Source organism: Styela clava, chromosome 8 (assembly GCF_964204865.1).
Source record: "Styela clava chromosome 8, kaStyClav1.hap1.2, whole genome shotgun sequence".
Lineage (NCBI taxonomy): Eukaryota > Metazoa > Chordata > Ascidiacea > Stolidobranchia > Styelidae > Styela > Styela clava.
The window spans coordinates 1,796,565-1,814,552 of record NC_135257.1 but is presented as its reverse complement, the minus strand read 5'-3'; the positions used below and the strand labels follow the sequence as shown (position 1 = coordinate 1,814,552).

Sequence of the window (17,988 nt, the reverse complement as noted above, 5' to 3'; positions counted from 1 at the left end):
GTTTTTGTGGTCGTGATGACATATAGTGACTTGCACGTAGATTTAACTATGGTATAGTGTCCCAGGTAGGCGTTGGATTTCACCTCACTTGTGATGAAAAATTTCTGTAGATCTGGTTGAACTTGAAACACTATATTTTAAGTTAATTGAAAGTAGATATTTTAAATTTCATGGCAACCTAGATTACAAAGTCATGTTTAGATTAAAATCTTGAAACATCCCATAAAACATAAAGCTCGCATAGTCAAAAAATCGAAATTTAATATTCGCATTGTCAGTTACCACTTTCACTTCAATTCACTTTATACAAAAATGCATCTGCTCGCATAAGTTTTAGCATTCTTTACAGTCTAGCAATGAAGGTTTGCATACGCCAACGTTTTTGCTATCAAAATTTGAGTTAGGAGTTTGGTTCTTTATTGCTAATTTTCCCCGACTACTCTCACAGCACTGATTGCAAGACTATTCTAATACAGAATAATACTAGATCAGATTTGTGCTCGTGATATTTCTACATTATAATGTTTTTTCTTGTTGTGTTGCAGAAATTATTCGTATTATGTTCACAATATCTAACTTACAATATTATATAAACAATGTCACGTTCAGATACAAATCGTTTCATGGCGAAATATGTTCAATGTATTTTTATGCTGTTTAATTTATGGAGTCCTGTCTTTTCCGTACCAGGTAAGTCATATTTCTTGGTTGGAACTTGTGATTGGAAATGCTTCAGAAATTCATTAGCCGGAGAAGAAAAGTTGCAGGGATTATAGCTGGCCGAGTCACTCCTTCTAGTTCTGCGCTAGCTACCTTTACCCCGGTAAAATTTACCCATAATATATATCTATTATATATATATGTTTTCTGTCACAAACAACGAGCAGCAACCATAATAAAGTCGAAACCATGACCACGCCAATTCGGTATATATATATAACCCATACTGTAAATAAGCATTAGTTTGAAACTTAGATAATTGGGACTTACTATTATTAAAGCAATCGGCATTCTAACAACACTGCAAACCAGATATATGTACAAAACTTTGCAAACAAATATTCTCCGTTTCAGCACAAATGGATATACCAACGATATCGAATCTCAAAGCATTTTCTTTTGACGTCGGATTTACTACGGTTGCCGATGCTGTAAAATATCATGTCACTGTTTCACCAAAACATTCATCGGGTTTTCTTTCCTATACCGTGACGGAATCTGGAACTACTGTGAGCATATATAGTAGAAACCCAAATGGTTATATAGAATGTTTGTTTTTCTCTTCTCTCTAGGTATACTCACGTGTATAGTTCAGGATTTATATCTTCCACCCAGCAGAAAAATACGTTATACCTTCAGTTTTTAAATTTCAATCAGCTGAAACAGTATTTTTTATTATCATTTTGTACAGATAACCGGTTTATCGAGTAGCACACTATATCAAGTTTCAATAAAAGGAGAAAATTCAACAGGATTTGTTGGCCCAGATAGCAATTTGACCACAATACACACACGTGAGTCGACTTTCTTCAAAATTAAATTGTTTGGTGTGGATAGTTTTCGACCAGCCTGACAGGCACCCATTTTACCCGTGCTAGCCATGACTTGTAAATGTAAAGAGAACATACTTAATAATACTATGACAATGCCACAAACAACTTCTACTACCACGACAGTTTTCCCCATCTCATAAAAAGCAACCGTTTCCGAAATATTAATTTAAAGTAGTATCTCTTCTTGGTCATATTTAAAAGTTGGAACCCGGAAGAATATTTTAAAAATTAATCTGCAAGTGTGTAATCATAATGCGGATTTTTAAACAACCTCAATAATTTTTGGTAAGACAGCTTTCTATTGAGTGCTGTCGAATTCAATAACGCGACGCACAATAGCACACAGAACTGAATTTTCGCAAATGAATATTCTTCATACTGGCGCAAATGGATATTAACAATATCGATATATTTCTACTTCATTTCATCATTGTCGTTTTGATGCATATCTTTACAGATCCTGAACCACCAACAATACGAACTAGTAATCAATTTCCAGATTCAACATTTATTTTCTTTTATTCGAAAAACTATGCAAGAGTTTCAGAATGGACAATACAATATAGAAAACATGGATCAAATACTACAGCTACGGTCACGACAACTACGGGGCAATATTATTCATATAGGTCTGTGGCATTCTCTTTTTAACGTTTCTGATTATTCTGCTTCAATGCACACTCTTTTTAAATTTAGGCTATCCGGTCTATCTGGTGACACGACTTATGAGATTCGAGCAAGAGCTTCAAAACTAAACAGTTCAATTATCTTGGCAGAATCCGATGTGGATTTCTCAGCCTGGCAAAATTTTACTACTAGTAAGTCAATTTCTCATTCCATAGAAGATTTCAAGCTGAAAATATTAACACTGTTTTATTTCCTTGTGCGGCAACTTTCATTATTTACAAACGTCTCGAATTTTGGAAATTTGTGTGTTGCGTTAACGTATTAATAAGTATAATGTGACTACATATATTTTGTGGGCATCCTGATGGTACAAATTCTTGTTTATGTGGCTTATTCAAAATTATGTTGATTTTATCACATCAAATACGCTATCATATAAAAGTTGAGATAGTTCAGATGCGAATTGTGGTGTTGCTAACGTTTAGTAACGTTATACTGCAACAAAGCCATAAACTATAATTAAACTAGAAAGTGACCGACCGACTGTACTTATATTTTTTTCCTTTTCCTTTAATTTCTAGTTCCACATCTAATATTTGGAAGAGTGATATTAGACAATGTTACTTATACAATTTCGCATTCGACTGTAAACAGTCCCGAGTGGAATTCATCTTCTGAAACAATATCAAGCGCATACTCATCCATACCTAACAATGGAATCAGTTTGATCAGAATCGAGAACAGAGGTGGAAATCCAATTGTTCATTATCAAATGAAAGTCAAAGATGAACGGCTACCTTCAACAACAAACTACACACTGACAGGGTCGGGATTCACGCGTTCAGCGATTAATAATGGAGGTACAAAAACGACCTATGTGCAATAAAGTGTATAACCTTAAAAAAATATCTGACCTGTCTTCTTTGTGACTTGTTAGTTTCAACCATTTGACAAATTTCAATTTTGTCGTCTTGGTTTGGATAATTAAAAGAGTGCACGGATTCGGCAAATACGTTCATTTTTATTGATCTACCCTAACTTTTTGTTTATGTATACTTTCATTCAGGACAACCCGTTGGAACTCCATTTTCTTTCAATTCGGCACCGTCGGATACGAGCGTCGCGTTCGGGCTCGCATATCGTCCACTTGGTGGTAGTGACTGTAGGAAACTGATAAATAGATATATGTTTATGACACGAGACGACGGGCTTACTACTGAGATATCTTTAAATGTTGTATCAGCCGAAGGAGCCGCTGCGGATGAATCTGATTCTTTAATCATAAACGACAACGGCGGTAAGAATTAATTTGCTGTGTCTAAACAATTAAATTTAAAACGGCGATATGTAGAGATGATCACCAATCGCATATCTATTATTTTACTTATATCTAACGTTCGAGAAGTAGGATGTCCTATACCGGTTAATACTGCTGGCAGTTAGTATCTTTGTACTGATGGTTTTAAAGCAACCGAATTGATAATGTGAACCCAGCAGAATGAACATGTGATCATGATGTATAATTACTGATCTTATCTAAATGAATCAGAGATACTTCTCAGCACAAGAGGGTGAAAGAATAGAACTACGCTGAATTCGAAGTATTTCAGTCGAGCATTTTATTTTCATATATTTAGTACTTGAGCGGGATGACGGAGAACTAGATGATTCTGTTAAACCGAACGTCGTTATCGGTCTTGCACCGAAATTTAGGATCATGGATTGTCTGAGAGATTCATCGGACTCCGATTCTATTTATTCTGAGGCATTAGTAACTGTTGCCATTGGGACCGAAGAACCAATATTTCCATTCTTCATCACAACAGGTAGTATATTTCATCCACTTCCAACAATGTTACAAAGTAATTGCAATAGAATCTATTATGCTCGTCTGGCAATAATTTCCGCTGTTGGTTTTTGCATTCAGCAGTGATATACAAAATACAGGAAGAAGATTGCTCGAAATATGTGTTAGGTGTCCACAAGCGTTGACGAATATCCATAAACACACAGTGTGGTTATGCCAAAAATTATTATTCAATAATCTCTTTGTTATTCAGCCCCACTACCCAACGTAATCAATTCGAGCGCAACGACATACTCACCATCGACTGATGGAACTTCTCTCACACTAAACATACCAGCTGTTGACAAAGCAGTCAAATACGAAATTTTAAATGGAACCGCACCCATTGCTACGCTCAACGAGGCGGATATTGATGGATCTTCAAGTTTGAATGTGCGTTTCAACATTAATATGTCTCAGTCAAAAAAACTTTTCCAATGACTTTACTTATTTATTATGTTTAAGTTAATTTCTCGATATTCAAAAAAAATATTTCAAACACTATTATGATTCCGAACCTAGCGTAAAAATACTATATTCGCATTGATTAACAAAGAATATGATTCAATATATCACACTAGAGACTGAAATGATTTTTATAAAATTATCTATTGCTAGCTCGCTGTGGATTCTTTGCAAGAACAGACGACTTACAGTTTTAACATCAAGGTTACTCTACGTCAACAAGATGGAGAAACTAAAGATGTAACATCTCAGTCACCCATCTCCGTAAACACAGGTATGTTTTTGCTCATGAAAAAAATATCATAATGAGTTTGGTTAGTTCACGTTGACTAATTCACAACACATTATCATAATTTCATAGGGCCGTAGCTTCGAATGTATGGTCTTTTTGTCCAGAAGTAAAGAACGATATTAACTATTATGTTTAGGTTCCGACCCATGTGCTATATGCGATGAAAATGCAAGTTGCATCATTCAACTAAATGGTAACGTTGAATGCACCTGCAACACAGGGTTTATTGGAAATGGTACTACTTGTGAGCGCGTGACAACTACAACAGAAGAGCCGACTCCTCCCAGTTCTACCACTCAGTCGACAACAGGTAAAATATTTTATTATTTTAGGGAGTTGTGCTCAATAACCTGAAATTTGAATGAAAAAGAAATTCAATCATATATATCAAATAGTATTACTAAATATGACTTCGTACAGTTACATATTAAATTATTGCAAGGTTTGAGACAACAAGTCGTATGCATCAAGTTGGGTCAAGCCATTCTCACTTTATTGGAATTCATATATTGACATCTTTGGAGTGCTCTATAATCAACTCTAAAGGATAAAACGTCGCATATTAGCATACGCTCCACTAATTTGCAGTATCAGAATGGCCAATACTGGAACGATAACAACTTTCGGCTTTATTTGTCGCCTCTGTGTTTCAATACTATATTGCTTGTTGAGCCTCGGATAGCAATAAACCAGTACATTCAAAACAGTCTTCTACTCTAAAATGTTCAGTATCCAGATTTGGTTCATAAAGGGTTTTACGAGGTGCACTATATATTATAGTTGACACATTTCAAAAGCTATATCTGCTCAACATTAATGAATACCATACATTTGATGTATTTTTATATTGTTGTACAAGCACGCCTCGACAATAAAAGCCTTAGCACAAAATTAATTAACGCCTGTCTTATCCAATATCGCGACAAGTATCTTCAGTCTGGATAGATATATGTCATACATTATTGAGCAAGCGGTGTTCAATTGCAAATTCTACTGCCATTGAAATTATTACTAGTTTCTGACATTTACAATTAAACAAAGCAGAGTGGTTCCACAAACTCATAGAACAGCGTTAGAAAACAGGAATTTCATTAATATTTTAAAATTTGCGACGGTCAGAGCCAGTTTTACTTTCGGAATTCTTGATACTAATTCAATTCAGTCATTCAAGTTTCATAACAATTTCACACTTACGAGACAAAAGAGAAACGTCATAAAAAAATCTTGCCCTGAAGATATTGTAAAAAATGAAATCCGTCAATACGCTATTTAAATATCTTCAATTTCATATTTATAAACTCATTCATTTTTCCTAACATTATGAAGCATGTATTTAAGAATATTGTTAATATGGATACACATTATAGTTATACGATTAGGGCATAAATGGCTCCAGCTTTTTATATTCAATCTGACATATTTCACCACCGTTAATCTCTTTCACTGTTTTCATATTTCGGACTTAAATAAGGGATTTGTTGAACATAGTAATGATCATGTGCAAAATCAAATATTATAAAGGTTTATTTCTTGCGTGTTGAAAAATATGATTTAAGGCACTATTGAGTAATATGTGTTTTATCCATTTTTTACGTATTTTATTTCTTCTTATCTTCATTTCGTCTTGAATTAGTGGTTTTGTAAGTTTGTGTCTTTGAAATACAAACTTGGAAAGTTCAACTTCAACTTTTATATCAATCACTCATTGTCTCTTCCTTATTTATATTAATTAATGGACCTCGTGGTCGTGAGCATTGTCTTCAAAATGGAGAATTTGAAAATTCAACTTCAACTGTTAAACCATTCATTTGGTTTATAATTTTCATATATAAGTATAATTTTGCTTATACTTTTTATTCTATCAACAACGACATTGCTACAAAAATGTCTACCCCGACAGTTTTAACAACTACAGTAAACACAATTTCGACTACAGATTTAAGAACCTCTCCCGATTCAGCAACCACTACAAATCCGAAAAAATCCCTTATTCAAAGAACCACTTCAACTCTAACAACAACAATTCTAACAGCTACCGCGAATACAACTACTGAGATCCACCAACCACTCCCAATCCAACAACCACTATAGAACTGACAACATCCCTCAGCCCCACCACTACTCCATCTTCATCAACAACTACCGTAAACCCAGCTACTATTACAGATACATCAACCACTTCATATTCAACAACTACTATCGATCCAACAACACCTCTAAACCCTACCACTACTCCAGCTCCAACAACATCGGTTTCAACAACCACCGTAATCTCAACTACGACTGCAGATTCAACAACCACTATAGAACCAACAACACCTCTCAACCCCACCACTACTCCAACAACATCGGTTTCAACAACTACCGTAAACCCAACTACAACTCCCAATCCAACGACCATTATAGACTCAACAACACCTCCCATCCCTACCACTGCACCAGCTCCGATAATAACTACCGTAAACCCAACTACGACTACAGATTCAACAACTACTATAGAACCAACAACACCTCTCAACCCCACCACTACTCCAACTCCAACAACATCGGTTTCAACAACTACCGTAAACCCAACTACAACTCCCAATCCAACGACCATTATAGACTCAACAACACCTCCCATCCCTACCACTGCACCAGCTCCGATAATAACTACCGTAAACCCAACTACGACTACAGATTCAACAACTACTATAGAATCAACAACATCTCTCAACCCCACCACTACTCCAGCTCCAACAACTACCGTAGAGCCAACTACTATCACAGAATCAACAACTGCTGTGGATTCTACAACACCTCTCAACCCTACCACTACTCCTGCCCCAACAACAATCCGGCCAAGTACCGTAAACCCAACTACAACTGCTTTTCCAACAACCACATTCGATCCAACAACCAGTATAGAACCAACAACACCTCTAAACCCCACCACTACTCCGACTCCTGTTCTGACAACAACAATCTTAACTACTACTGTAAACCCAACTACGACTACAGATTCAACAACCACTATAGACCCAACCACACCCCTCGACCCCACCACTACCCCAGCTCTAACAACAACGATTCTAACAACTATTTCAAATCCAACTACGATTTCAGATTCAACAACCATTTCCAATCCCACAACAGAACTAGCAACATCTCTCAATCCCACAACTACTCCAGATCCAACAACTAACGTAGACCAAACTACTATCACAGATTCAACAAGAGCTGTGGATCCCACAACACTTCTCGACCCTACCACTACTCCAGCTCCAACAACAATGCCGCCAACTACCGTAAACCCGACCACAACTGCATTTCCAACGACCACATTCAATCCAACAACCACTATGGAACCAACAACAACTATCAATCCTACCACTACTCCACCTCTAGTTCCGACAACAACAATTATAACAACTAGTGTGAACCCAACTACAACTACAGATACAACAACCATTCCTGATCCAACCACCATTCATGATCCAACAACCAGTATAGACCCAACAACATCTCTCAACTCCACCACTACTCCACCCGCGACCACAACCAAAGATGCAACAACCACGCCAAATCCAACAACCCCATTAGATTCCACAACATCTCTCAACCCTATCACTTCCTTAGCTACAAGTGCGCCTCCAGATCCAGGTACAGCAGGTATGATAGTGATGCACTGAGCGCTTGTTTTTATTTGGTGATTTTTACCGAACTATGAAAAATAATCTAGATCTTCAGTATGACAATTCTGGTGCTAATTTTTGTTATTTCAGTAGATATTTAACCGCAGCAGACCAAACTTCCCATTTGATTACTTTTCAGAATCTGATTGTCTTCTTGATCTCTCTATACCAGTGTTTCTCAACCCGAGTCGGCGTTCTCTAATGAGCCAGAAATTCACTGCGGGTCGCAAACGTTTTTGAGAAACTTAACTATATCAGCCAAGTTACGATTAACGTTAGAATTTACATAAAACATAAAATGCGAGTTAGTTCACATAACATTAATCGAGTCAATAATTACTGGATACTGCGTAGGGCTAGGCATATATTCGAATATTCAACTATTAGAATACCGTGTTTCTCCGAAAATAAGACGGGTGCTATTTCAATTTTTTTCCAAAAATTACACTAGGGCTTATTTTCGGGGATGTCTTATATTTTCATTTATCAAAAACAAAATTACAAAGTGGAGAATTGCGAGATATTCAAATATACAAAATATGGAAACCGATATTCATTTACTTATAAATGCAGTTTTAATAAATAATTAGGAAAGTAATTAATTGATTAATTAAGTAAATAATTAAGAAAAAATAAGAAGATTAAGAAATAATTACAACTAAATTTTCTAAATTAAAAAACGGCAATATAGAATACTAAAAATAAAACGGAGCACACAATAAGTTTTGTTTTATGATGGTCCGCGACCGATTAAAAACGCTATTTTAGACATTGCAAATTGAAAAATTTCGGATGCTACTGTAGTATACGTATCAGGGCATTTTCCCTTAGGATTCTTTGCTTTACTGCTTCCACAATGGTACGTACAGTACTTGAGCGCCGTAAGTATTGTACGAGAACAGCTCAGATTTGTCGAATTCACAAAAATACGAATCAAAACAAAATATAATCGGGCACTTTACCACGCATTTTTGTGTCCACAGATTGTCATGATATTTTCTGAGTAGTATTGCTTTTATTTCGTCAACACAACCTCAGATTAAAAGTATCACAATTAAATTAATAATAAAGCAAGAACATGAATATATATATGTTTTGATAAACTAATATATTTTTATTAAATACTAATTCCAGTTGTACTTTCTGGAAATTTATAGCAGATAGTAGGATTTTTCTAACAGCGATAACAAGATCGCAAAAAATAATTCTTAAAACTGAATATAAACTGGCATATATTCTTACATTATTATGTTCGCAGATTGCCGTGGCATTTTAAAGAAGTAATGCTCTCATCTTGTCATTTTTCGACGCAACCGTGAGTGACCATGAATACAATTAAATTAAAATAGAAGACCTTTTAAATTCTCGTCATTGTCATGAATTAAATATCTTGCGGCAGAAGAGGCCATTTATACAATAAAAAAAGTCGGCTCTCTTAACAAACGCGCAATTGCGGCGAGTTTCCGATTTTGAAATATGTTGAAATTCTGTTCTGTTTTGGTTTTATCATTTATTCACACAGAGTACGGTTGTAATAAACGCACGTTGAGTCAGCAAAGGTTTTTGCCGGTGAGAAAATAGTCCGCGGCCAAAAAAGGTTGGGAAACGCTGCTCTATACAGTAGTGCCACATAGTAAATTCTTTCACATATAAAAATCTTCTTCGAATCAATAATCACAATCGATGAGCACATTTCCAGCCATGAACCATGAAGCGACCGACTACATCAAATCAAAATATTCCCAGATCATTTCTTCAAATTTAATGTCAATATCATATTCAACAAACACTCTGCATCGAACCAAATCCGGTCAAACCAATATTGAAATATTACGTACTACTTAAGATCTATACTAATTTGCTTACAAGCATTAACATGTGATAGCGTCAACTAATTTGCACAGAAAAAAACGCGGATCTATTTATTCGAACGCATTGGGATATGGAATCTAGTAGATTATCAGTTTGATTTACTTGCTAATCTAAATACTAGAATTGTTATAGTTAGCACCACTTCTTCGGAATCGCAACCTAATTTTGTATAAATATTCTAATTGGTGCAAATTATTATATACCAATACCATCTATACAGTAACAGCTGGTATATCCTGGGGGTTTTCAAACCAATGTGCTCAGGATATACTAGGGCTTGTGATTTGTTGTGAATGAAATGTGACGTTCTTTTTCCCGACGCGTTTGACATCTTTATGTTGATAAATCGTAACGACCATGTAGCCTATAGCCTTCCAGATGTAAATGTTGCTACTGAACTTTTCCACAAAAACATTTCAAGGTATTCTACGTGATTGATGATCACACTATCGCAAATTTATTTCTGTAGGCTAAAGTTTTTTCTGACCAAGGGGATAAAAATACCCAACTTTACTCTTGCCACAGCACGCTTGCGTTATCCACATCCAGCGTGAAAATAAAAGTTAAAGATGTAGTATTTTAGTTCGAGAACGTGCAACAAGCCAACAACTACATGCCAAGATTAGCTGGATAGTATCTGGTTTCGCATGTTGGATGCTATAAACACTTCCAAAGGCATTAACAATATTTTACGTCGCAAACTGGAAATGGAGCTATATCTTTTTATGAGAATACAGCAGATAGCGATTAGTTGGCGTTTAGTACAAATCGTATACAGTACGAATTTACGTCTCAACTTTCGCAGCATTACCGTGTCGCTGAGAATAATCCAGCAGCGAAGAAAAGAACATTACCGCAAAGTATTAAACCAGTTAGTAGCATAGCAATGAAAAAAATTTATACCAGTAGTTCATATTTTAAACCAAAACTTCCCATACTTTAGGGTTCTGTAATTGCACAAGAGTATAATGAGTTCCCAGAAAACGTTTTGAGTACAAATAAAACACGGAAATCTGTAATCTTCATCGCTGATACCATTTGTTTATTCCAGATTAGGGCATATTGAGTTATAAAATACTTCTCTCTTTTCTTCGAGACTTTCGTTCTTTTAAAACACTCAGGAAATTCTCCAGAAAGCAAGTGCTACTTGAATGCTTACTGACATCGTTTGCTAGCCTACTAACTGACACAAGCTTTGTAAACTACATATATGAACACCATCGGCCTGAATAGAGAACTTGAAATATAGTCAAGCGGATATGTATTTTGTTTTGTAGTACACTGTTCACATTTCAACTCACTTAAATTACTATTTTGTAGAACAAACTTCCACATCGATGGAGCCTACTACATCGACGGCATCAGAACCGACCACGACGCCAGGTAAACAGCTTGATATTATTGTAGTTGTAACATCGGTATACCAGGGCGGTTCAAAGTTGGCGGTCTCGCGGGCCACAGTAGTGCCAAGAATAGGTAAACAGTGCAATTCAAAACAAACTTTTTTATTGTCCAAGCACATTGATCATTATTTGTCATTTATCACGCTAACTCATGCAAAAACCACAAAAAAACTCACTGAAACGTGCAAGAATCTTACCATACCTACATTAAGTGTAAGATTTCAAACCTTTCATAACTAGACAAATGCCGATTTAGATTGTCACTGACACAACTTGCACACATATCAAGCGAGCATTGTTGTATTTTCTTTCCCATATCCACTCCAAAACCGGTTTAATTGGTCATCTTTCTTCTCAAACTCATGTGTACAAAATAACTTATATATAACTGCGGATTGAACGACCGAATTTTACCAAATTTGAGATCCATGAAGGTAAATTACTAAATTTCCTGACATATCGGCGGCATTTTTTGTAATACTGTTTAGGCTGATTGCAAAAAAAGAACACCAAGCAGAAATTATATTGTTCAGCCATAACATTCATATTTAGTTATCAGGCATATCCAACCTAGGCTAATAGATTCCTTATTCGATTTTTAGTTTCCTATAAAGCCTATTTTGTTATATTTCCGACCAAAAAGATAGAAAGTCAGGTAACAATTTAGACTAGCCAAGCACAATATTCGACTTTGCTGGTTGCCCCAGCTAGCCTTAACACTAGTCAATTCAGTGACATTAGTGATGTAACAATATGCCAAAAGACATTTCTGTTTTTTTTTTATGACAAAACAGCACCAAATGAGATTTTTTGTTTACCCTCCCGCAAATGGGACGCGGGCCACAGATAATGAAGTCTGCGTTTGGACCACCCTGGCATATACCTTGAATCAATTTTGATAGCACTTCAAGGCAGTAGTGTTGGTTATAGGAAATACATACAGCATACAAATTATGCTGGTTCGCGGTGAAAGTACAAGACCTTGCCTAGTCTATTAGATAAAAATTGAGGGGGTTGTGGGTTGTGGCAAAATTGTATTTTTAGAGTCCGGTAGTGTAGTAAACACTCCATAGTAAATACGCCATAACTCATATATATTATTTAGTAATTATTTCGAGCGGGCATTTTCGGCAGGACAAGTTCAATATCTGTTAACTGGCTTTTTACGCCAGCAGCTCAACTACAATGTGAAAGTTATAGGGAAGTTTACAAAATTATCTTGTGCTATCAGATTACATTTGTTTTGAATTTGCTGGATTAAGGTACAGAATAGAATGAACCTAAAAACTGAATAATATTACAGCTAAGCAATCATAATAATGCAGTGTAATCATTAGATATACCAGAGGTTAAAAATAACTTCACTTTCAATAACGGCTGCATTAATACTTGTTTTAGAATGTTCATACGAATCAGCTGAAAACACTAATTTTGCACCTGAGTTATCATCCGTAACAGAAAATTCTATACAAGTTTCATGGGCAAATGCAACCGGCGTAACGACATTCTCGGTAACATGGACGTGTTTGAACTGCACAAGCTCTGATAGAAATATGAGGTAATACAATAGTTTATTTAAACAATGATAGTCTTGCAGTAAGCTGAGAGATTTGCTGAAAATTGTATATTAAAATTTTTGTGTGCTATTAGTAATTTTAATAGTTAGGTTCTCAATTACTAAACTTTTTCAACTACGCATTTGCAAATATGCCACAATAGTGTGATGCCATCCTCTCAAAACTTTTAAATATATAAACAATGTCGTAACGAACCAGCTGTGAACTAGAAAAAAAAATCAACTAGAGAAGAAACTCCAAAACTGTGAAAAAACGAATTTCATCCTCATAATAATTTTAATTATTTCTCCTTTTTGCGAGTTTTTGCACGCAAAATTATCCATTGAATATGAACATATGCATATGTGCATATATATATATATATATATACTGTACTATATATATATATATATATATGGCAAACAAATAGCCAAATTGCTGTTTTCAGACCATAGCTCAATTTTGGTGTGTAATTCCAGTATAATCCCATGATTCCGTGAATATCGTTTACTATTCATGGAATGCAGACTCACTTTTGAGTTTTTTTAACAAATTCAAATGGTCTTAGCTAAAATTATTTCTCGTTATATACCAGATCAACGACTAGTCAAGAACAGAATATCGACGGGCTTGTCGCTGGAAATCATTATGAAGTTTGCGTGACTGGGAATCTATGTTTCAACAATACTTTCAAATCTGCAACGTTTTGCGCAACCACGCCCACTCGTAAGTCCAGCTAAAATTTGCTATCTATTATGTAAATGTGCTTAAATGTCAATAAGCAGCTGGCTAAATTTCAAACACCCGGGAAGGATTCGATCATAATACTTGTCTTCAATGGTCGGCTGGGTAAGTGAATGTAAATTTTAATACGCGTATGACGGAGCGCAAACTTTATAACTTCATAATTTAATACACGAATTTTTTGGATTTTATAATCTAGTGCCATCGGCTATAACCAACGTGGACATGACAATAGGTACAACGTCAGTCATTTTGAGTTGGAATCGCACGACCGGGGCTGACTATTTTGTTGTTGAATTTAACATCTTATCCAGACGACGAAGACGAAGTCTTCGTAGTGGTGTAAGTATAGATATGAAAACCACAATGTATGTCATTCATTCTATCATAAATCATTATATTTCGAAAAAAAACTTTGTTGTTGAAAAGTTTGTAAAACAGAACGTTCGAAACAGTAATGCAAAGAAAAACACAAGTATGTTGAATACTAACGATGTCTTATCGTAGTGAACTATAGTGATCCATGTCAAGAATATGAATGAATGTCAATAAAAGATCACAACCATTAGTAACTTCCCCGCGCTAAAAATACTTTATTTGTTTTTAACTTAGTTAACACTGAAGAGTGTACTCTGTTCTCTTCAAAGTCTATCATAAGTCTGTTATAATTCTAATATAAGTCTATTTTCAAAGTCTATTATAAGTTGTATATATATAAATATGTTTGTAAAGCTAATCGAAATTTGTATTTCAAGTGCTGCCTTGCTATTTCAGCGTGATAGAGTTACTGGAAATTTATATACACTCAATGGATTATCCCCCGATACTTCTTATTCGTTTTCCTTATCTCCGGGAAACTCAGCGGGAATGGGCGCAGCATACACCAACCAATTCAAGACCAGTAGTGTGACAACTACCGTTGAGTCAACATCACCCACCACAGGTATATCTACAACACAAACCCACTTCGATTCCACAACACTTGAACAATATTCAACCACTATGACAATCCCCGGAGTTTCAACAACAGAATTTCCCACTGCACCAGAACTTTCGACAACGCCGACAGAAAACCCTACCACAACAGATTACACGTCGACCATCCAAACAGAAACAATCCATGTGAATACTACCGCATCCACATCTAAATCAATCGTAACTACCCCTGACGTGACGACAACAATCGAAACCACAAATGCCACAACTACCATCACATTTAATTCCACAATTCCTCCTGAATCGACGACGGGAAGAAGTACTGAATCAACTATACTTTCTTCATCGATTCCAACCAGTCACATCATAACTTCAACGATGGGATCTGGGCCATTTCCCAAGGGTAAGTTATTTGGAAATTTCTATACTTTAATATTTCATATATTGAATACATTCGTGTTTTATTTTGTCACAATTTAAATATATATCCATTTAAAACTTCATACTATTATAAACAAAGTATTAATCCAAGTAATGTTATTCGAACAATCCGAATATAATGCCCAACCATTGAAGATAGTTAAATCCTTTCCTAAGTAGAATTCGCCACGAACAACAATTTTTATATTATCTCTAATGTGGTAATAGGTTTCACCCATTTTCCCTACAATGCCAAATTATATATATGGGAATTGAATAAAACTTTGAATTTTACTTTCGTACAATAAAGTATGTGAGTGCTGCAGAATTGGCTGCAAAAACTATAGTTAAAATTTCCGTTGTATTATCAGGTGTTCCGTGGTGGTTCATCTTAGCAATGGTTCTCACATTTTTGATTTTGATCGTATGTGTTGCAGTCGTCATTCATTATTGCAGAAAGGTACGTTATCACTGAGTCCTTCCATATGTAACCCTGTCAAATGAATGTTTTGTTAAGGTTTGTCTATATCATAGATTTAACACGGCGTGACATTTGTGTAACGCGAATTTCTAATTTGGAATTTATTTCAATAGCGAACTAAAATTATCCTGATGACATATTAAAAATCGTCATTGTGCTAAGTATAGGCTATTCACTTTTACATAAGTTCACATTTCTTAGCAATTACAATTAAATATTTTTCAATTTTTTTACAGCGTTCTCAGCGAAGAGGCTACGCCTAGCGTTCAATGCATCGTAATTCAAGATGGAAATGTAGATTAGCAATGAATCTGTTCATTTGTTTACAAATTACTAGATGAGCTGAATGAATAATATATAAAACTCCAGTATGGGAATAATTGAACGATATAACATTTTGCGTGCACTCTGCATGTGCTGTCAATTAAAAAAAATCCCTTTCGAGAAGCCATCTCAACTTTTGGCTTGTTACGATTTGCCTCATAGTAAATATCGTTCCCTATTTATGACGGAAATTGGCTGAATACTAACGACTAGGGTAGTTCAGCAGTTCGGGTTTAGAAAGATAATAATTATCAGTTTCCCAATATACTGAAATGTATTTGGTAGTAACCGATCTTTAAAAAGTGTAGTATGACACTTGAGTTAAAATAGTTTATTTTATTTTCTTGGCTTTTTGGTTAAGTTTTTTCATTGTAATTTTTGACTCTATACATGAACTATACATATAACTAACACGATATGCTTTCTTTCTACTAACAATCTATGCATTAAATTTATCTTTTTCAACCAGTTAATCCTAATCATTTATTTTTTTTTTGGATGCATTTAACCTTTGTAATGGTTTTTATGATTAATTGCTGTGCATTTGTGTGAAATATATGAAACTTCAATACGAATTCTTTGTCATATTGAGTGCTTTCTTTTAGAAGAAATTTCTACTTTAATTAGGCCCAAAACGACAATGGGAGTCTAAGAAGAGTTTTCACTTTGTGGAAGACTCAAATATTATCTTTGGTTTTTGTTTGACACAAACAGCATCAAGCATCAAGAACCTGCCCATTGGGTCGATATTCGTACCCACCCTAGGATATTAACGGCGTACTAATTATCTGTTAGGGGACTGATAATTTCTGTATATATTAGTTTTAATCTCATTTTTACTGTACTGTAGTGTAGAGCAGGGGTCACCAAACTACGGCCCGCGGGCCGGATCCGGCCCGCGGCGTCATTTTATCTGATCCGCAATAACACGCAAAAATGGCTAAATTTTTTTCCAAGAGAGATTTTCACGAGCATCGTCTTTCTTGTTTATTTCGTAACATTGGCCAATCAGCAAGATGCAAAAGAGTGACGTAATAATAGGCCTTATCGCATCCGCTCGGACACAAAATAGGCTAAAATTCTCTACCAGTACGTAACGTTTTCTGTGATACACTTGTACACTCGTGGCGCGTGCTTCCGACGAAACTGTTTGTTTTTTGTGCTAAAATAAACGTCGATTGTGCATTTTGTGCTAACAGTACTGTAATCCCTCGCGTACGGCTCCAATTTCAAAAGCTACACTAACTTTTGTACTGCTTAAATGCGGATATTCATGTATAGGTATGTTACAAAAAAATTGAAGTTCATCCGATTTAAATAAAAACTGCGACAAGTAAAACAGTACCAAGTTTATAATAAACGGTCAAGAAATAACGGAGATATCGGAATTTTAGTACCGCCCGACAGGCCAATTTTTTCCATAATGATTGTATTACTTTTTTGATAAGAACTGAACTAAATATGGAAAAAGAACACATATCAATCACTAATCTTTCGATGTGCGTCACATCTATGGTATATTGAGACTATTTCAGGATTTTATTCTGGCAACGGTGATTGACACCGCCGAAAGATCGTCCCAAATAAACGCTGGAGTTGTGCATGATAGTTTGACAGTGGTTCATTGTGGGTAATAATTAACGATGTTCTGATTGTACAAACTTCATAAAAATTGTATCAAGTTAGGAAAGAAATACACACATCCACATAAATTTTATTGGTGTCCATAGACAATATCATTAATTTGCACTACGTATAACTGGAGCGTAATTTTTAAAAGCGTCGAATGTTCGGA

At 35.4% G+C, this 17,988-nt stretch overlaps 1 protein-coding gene across 2 annotated transcripts; it reads left to right on the top strand.

Annotated features, from left to right (window-relative positions):
• Positions 1 to 549: 549 nt before the first annotated feature.
• Positions 550 to 16,768, top strand: LOC120346188 (uncharacterized). 2 transcript variants are annotated; one of them, XM_039415863.2, is made up of 19 exons: positions 550 to 690; positions 1,075 to 1,229; positions 1,412 to 1,514; positions 2,011 to 2,182; positions 2,250 to 2,371; positions 2,762 to 3,040; positions 3,247 to 3,477; positions 3,818 to 4,006; positions 4,241 to 4,419; positions 4,645 to 4,765; positions 4,920 to 5,093; positions 7,991 to 8,434; positions 11,650 to 11,712; positions 13,131 to 13,290; positions 13,884 to 14,014; positions 14,232 to 14,374; positions 14,807 to 15,371; positions 15,760 to 15,848; positions 16,106 to 16,768. In XM_039415863.2, exons 1-19 carry the CDS (start codon positions 597 to 599, stop codon positions 16,130 to 16,132), a joined length of 3,441 nt encoding a protein of 1,146 aa, XP_039271797.2. In that variant the 5' UTR covers positions 550 to 596; the 3' UTR covers positions 16,133 to 16,768. The 2 variants fall into 2 exon arrangements, with proteins under 2 accessions (XP_039271797.2, XP_039271799.2); XM_039415865.2 differs by lacking the exon at positions 7,991 to 8,434.
• The last annotated feature ends 1,220 nt before the right edge of the window (positions 16,769 to 17,988 follow it).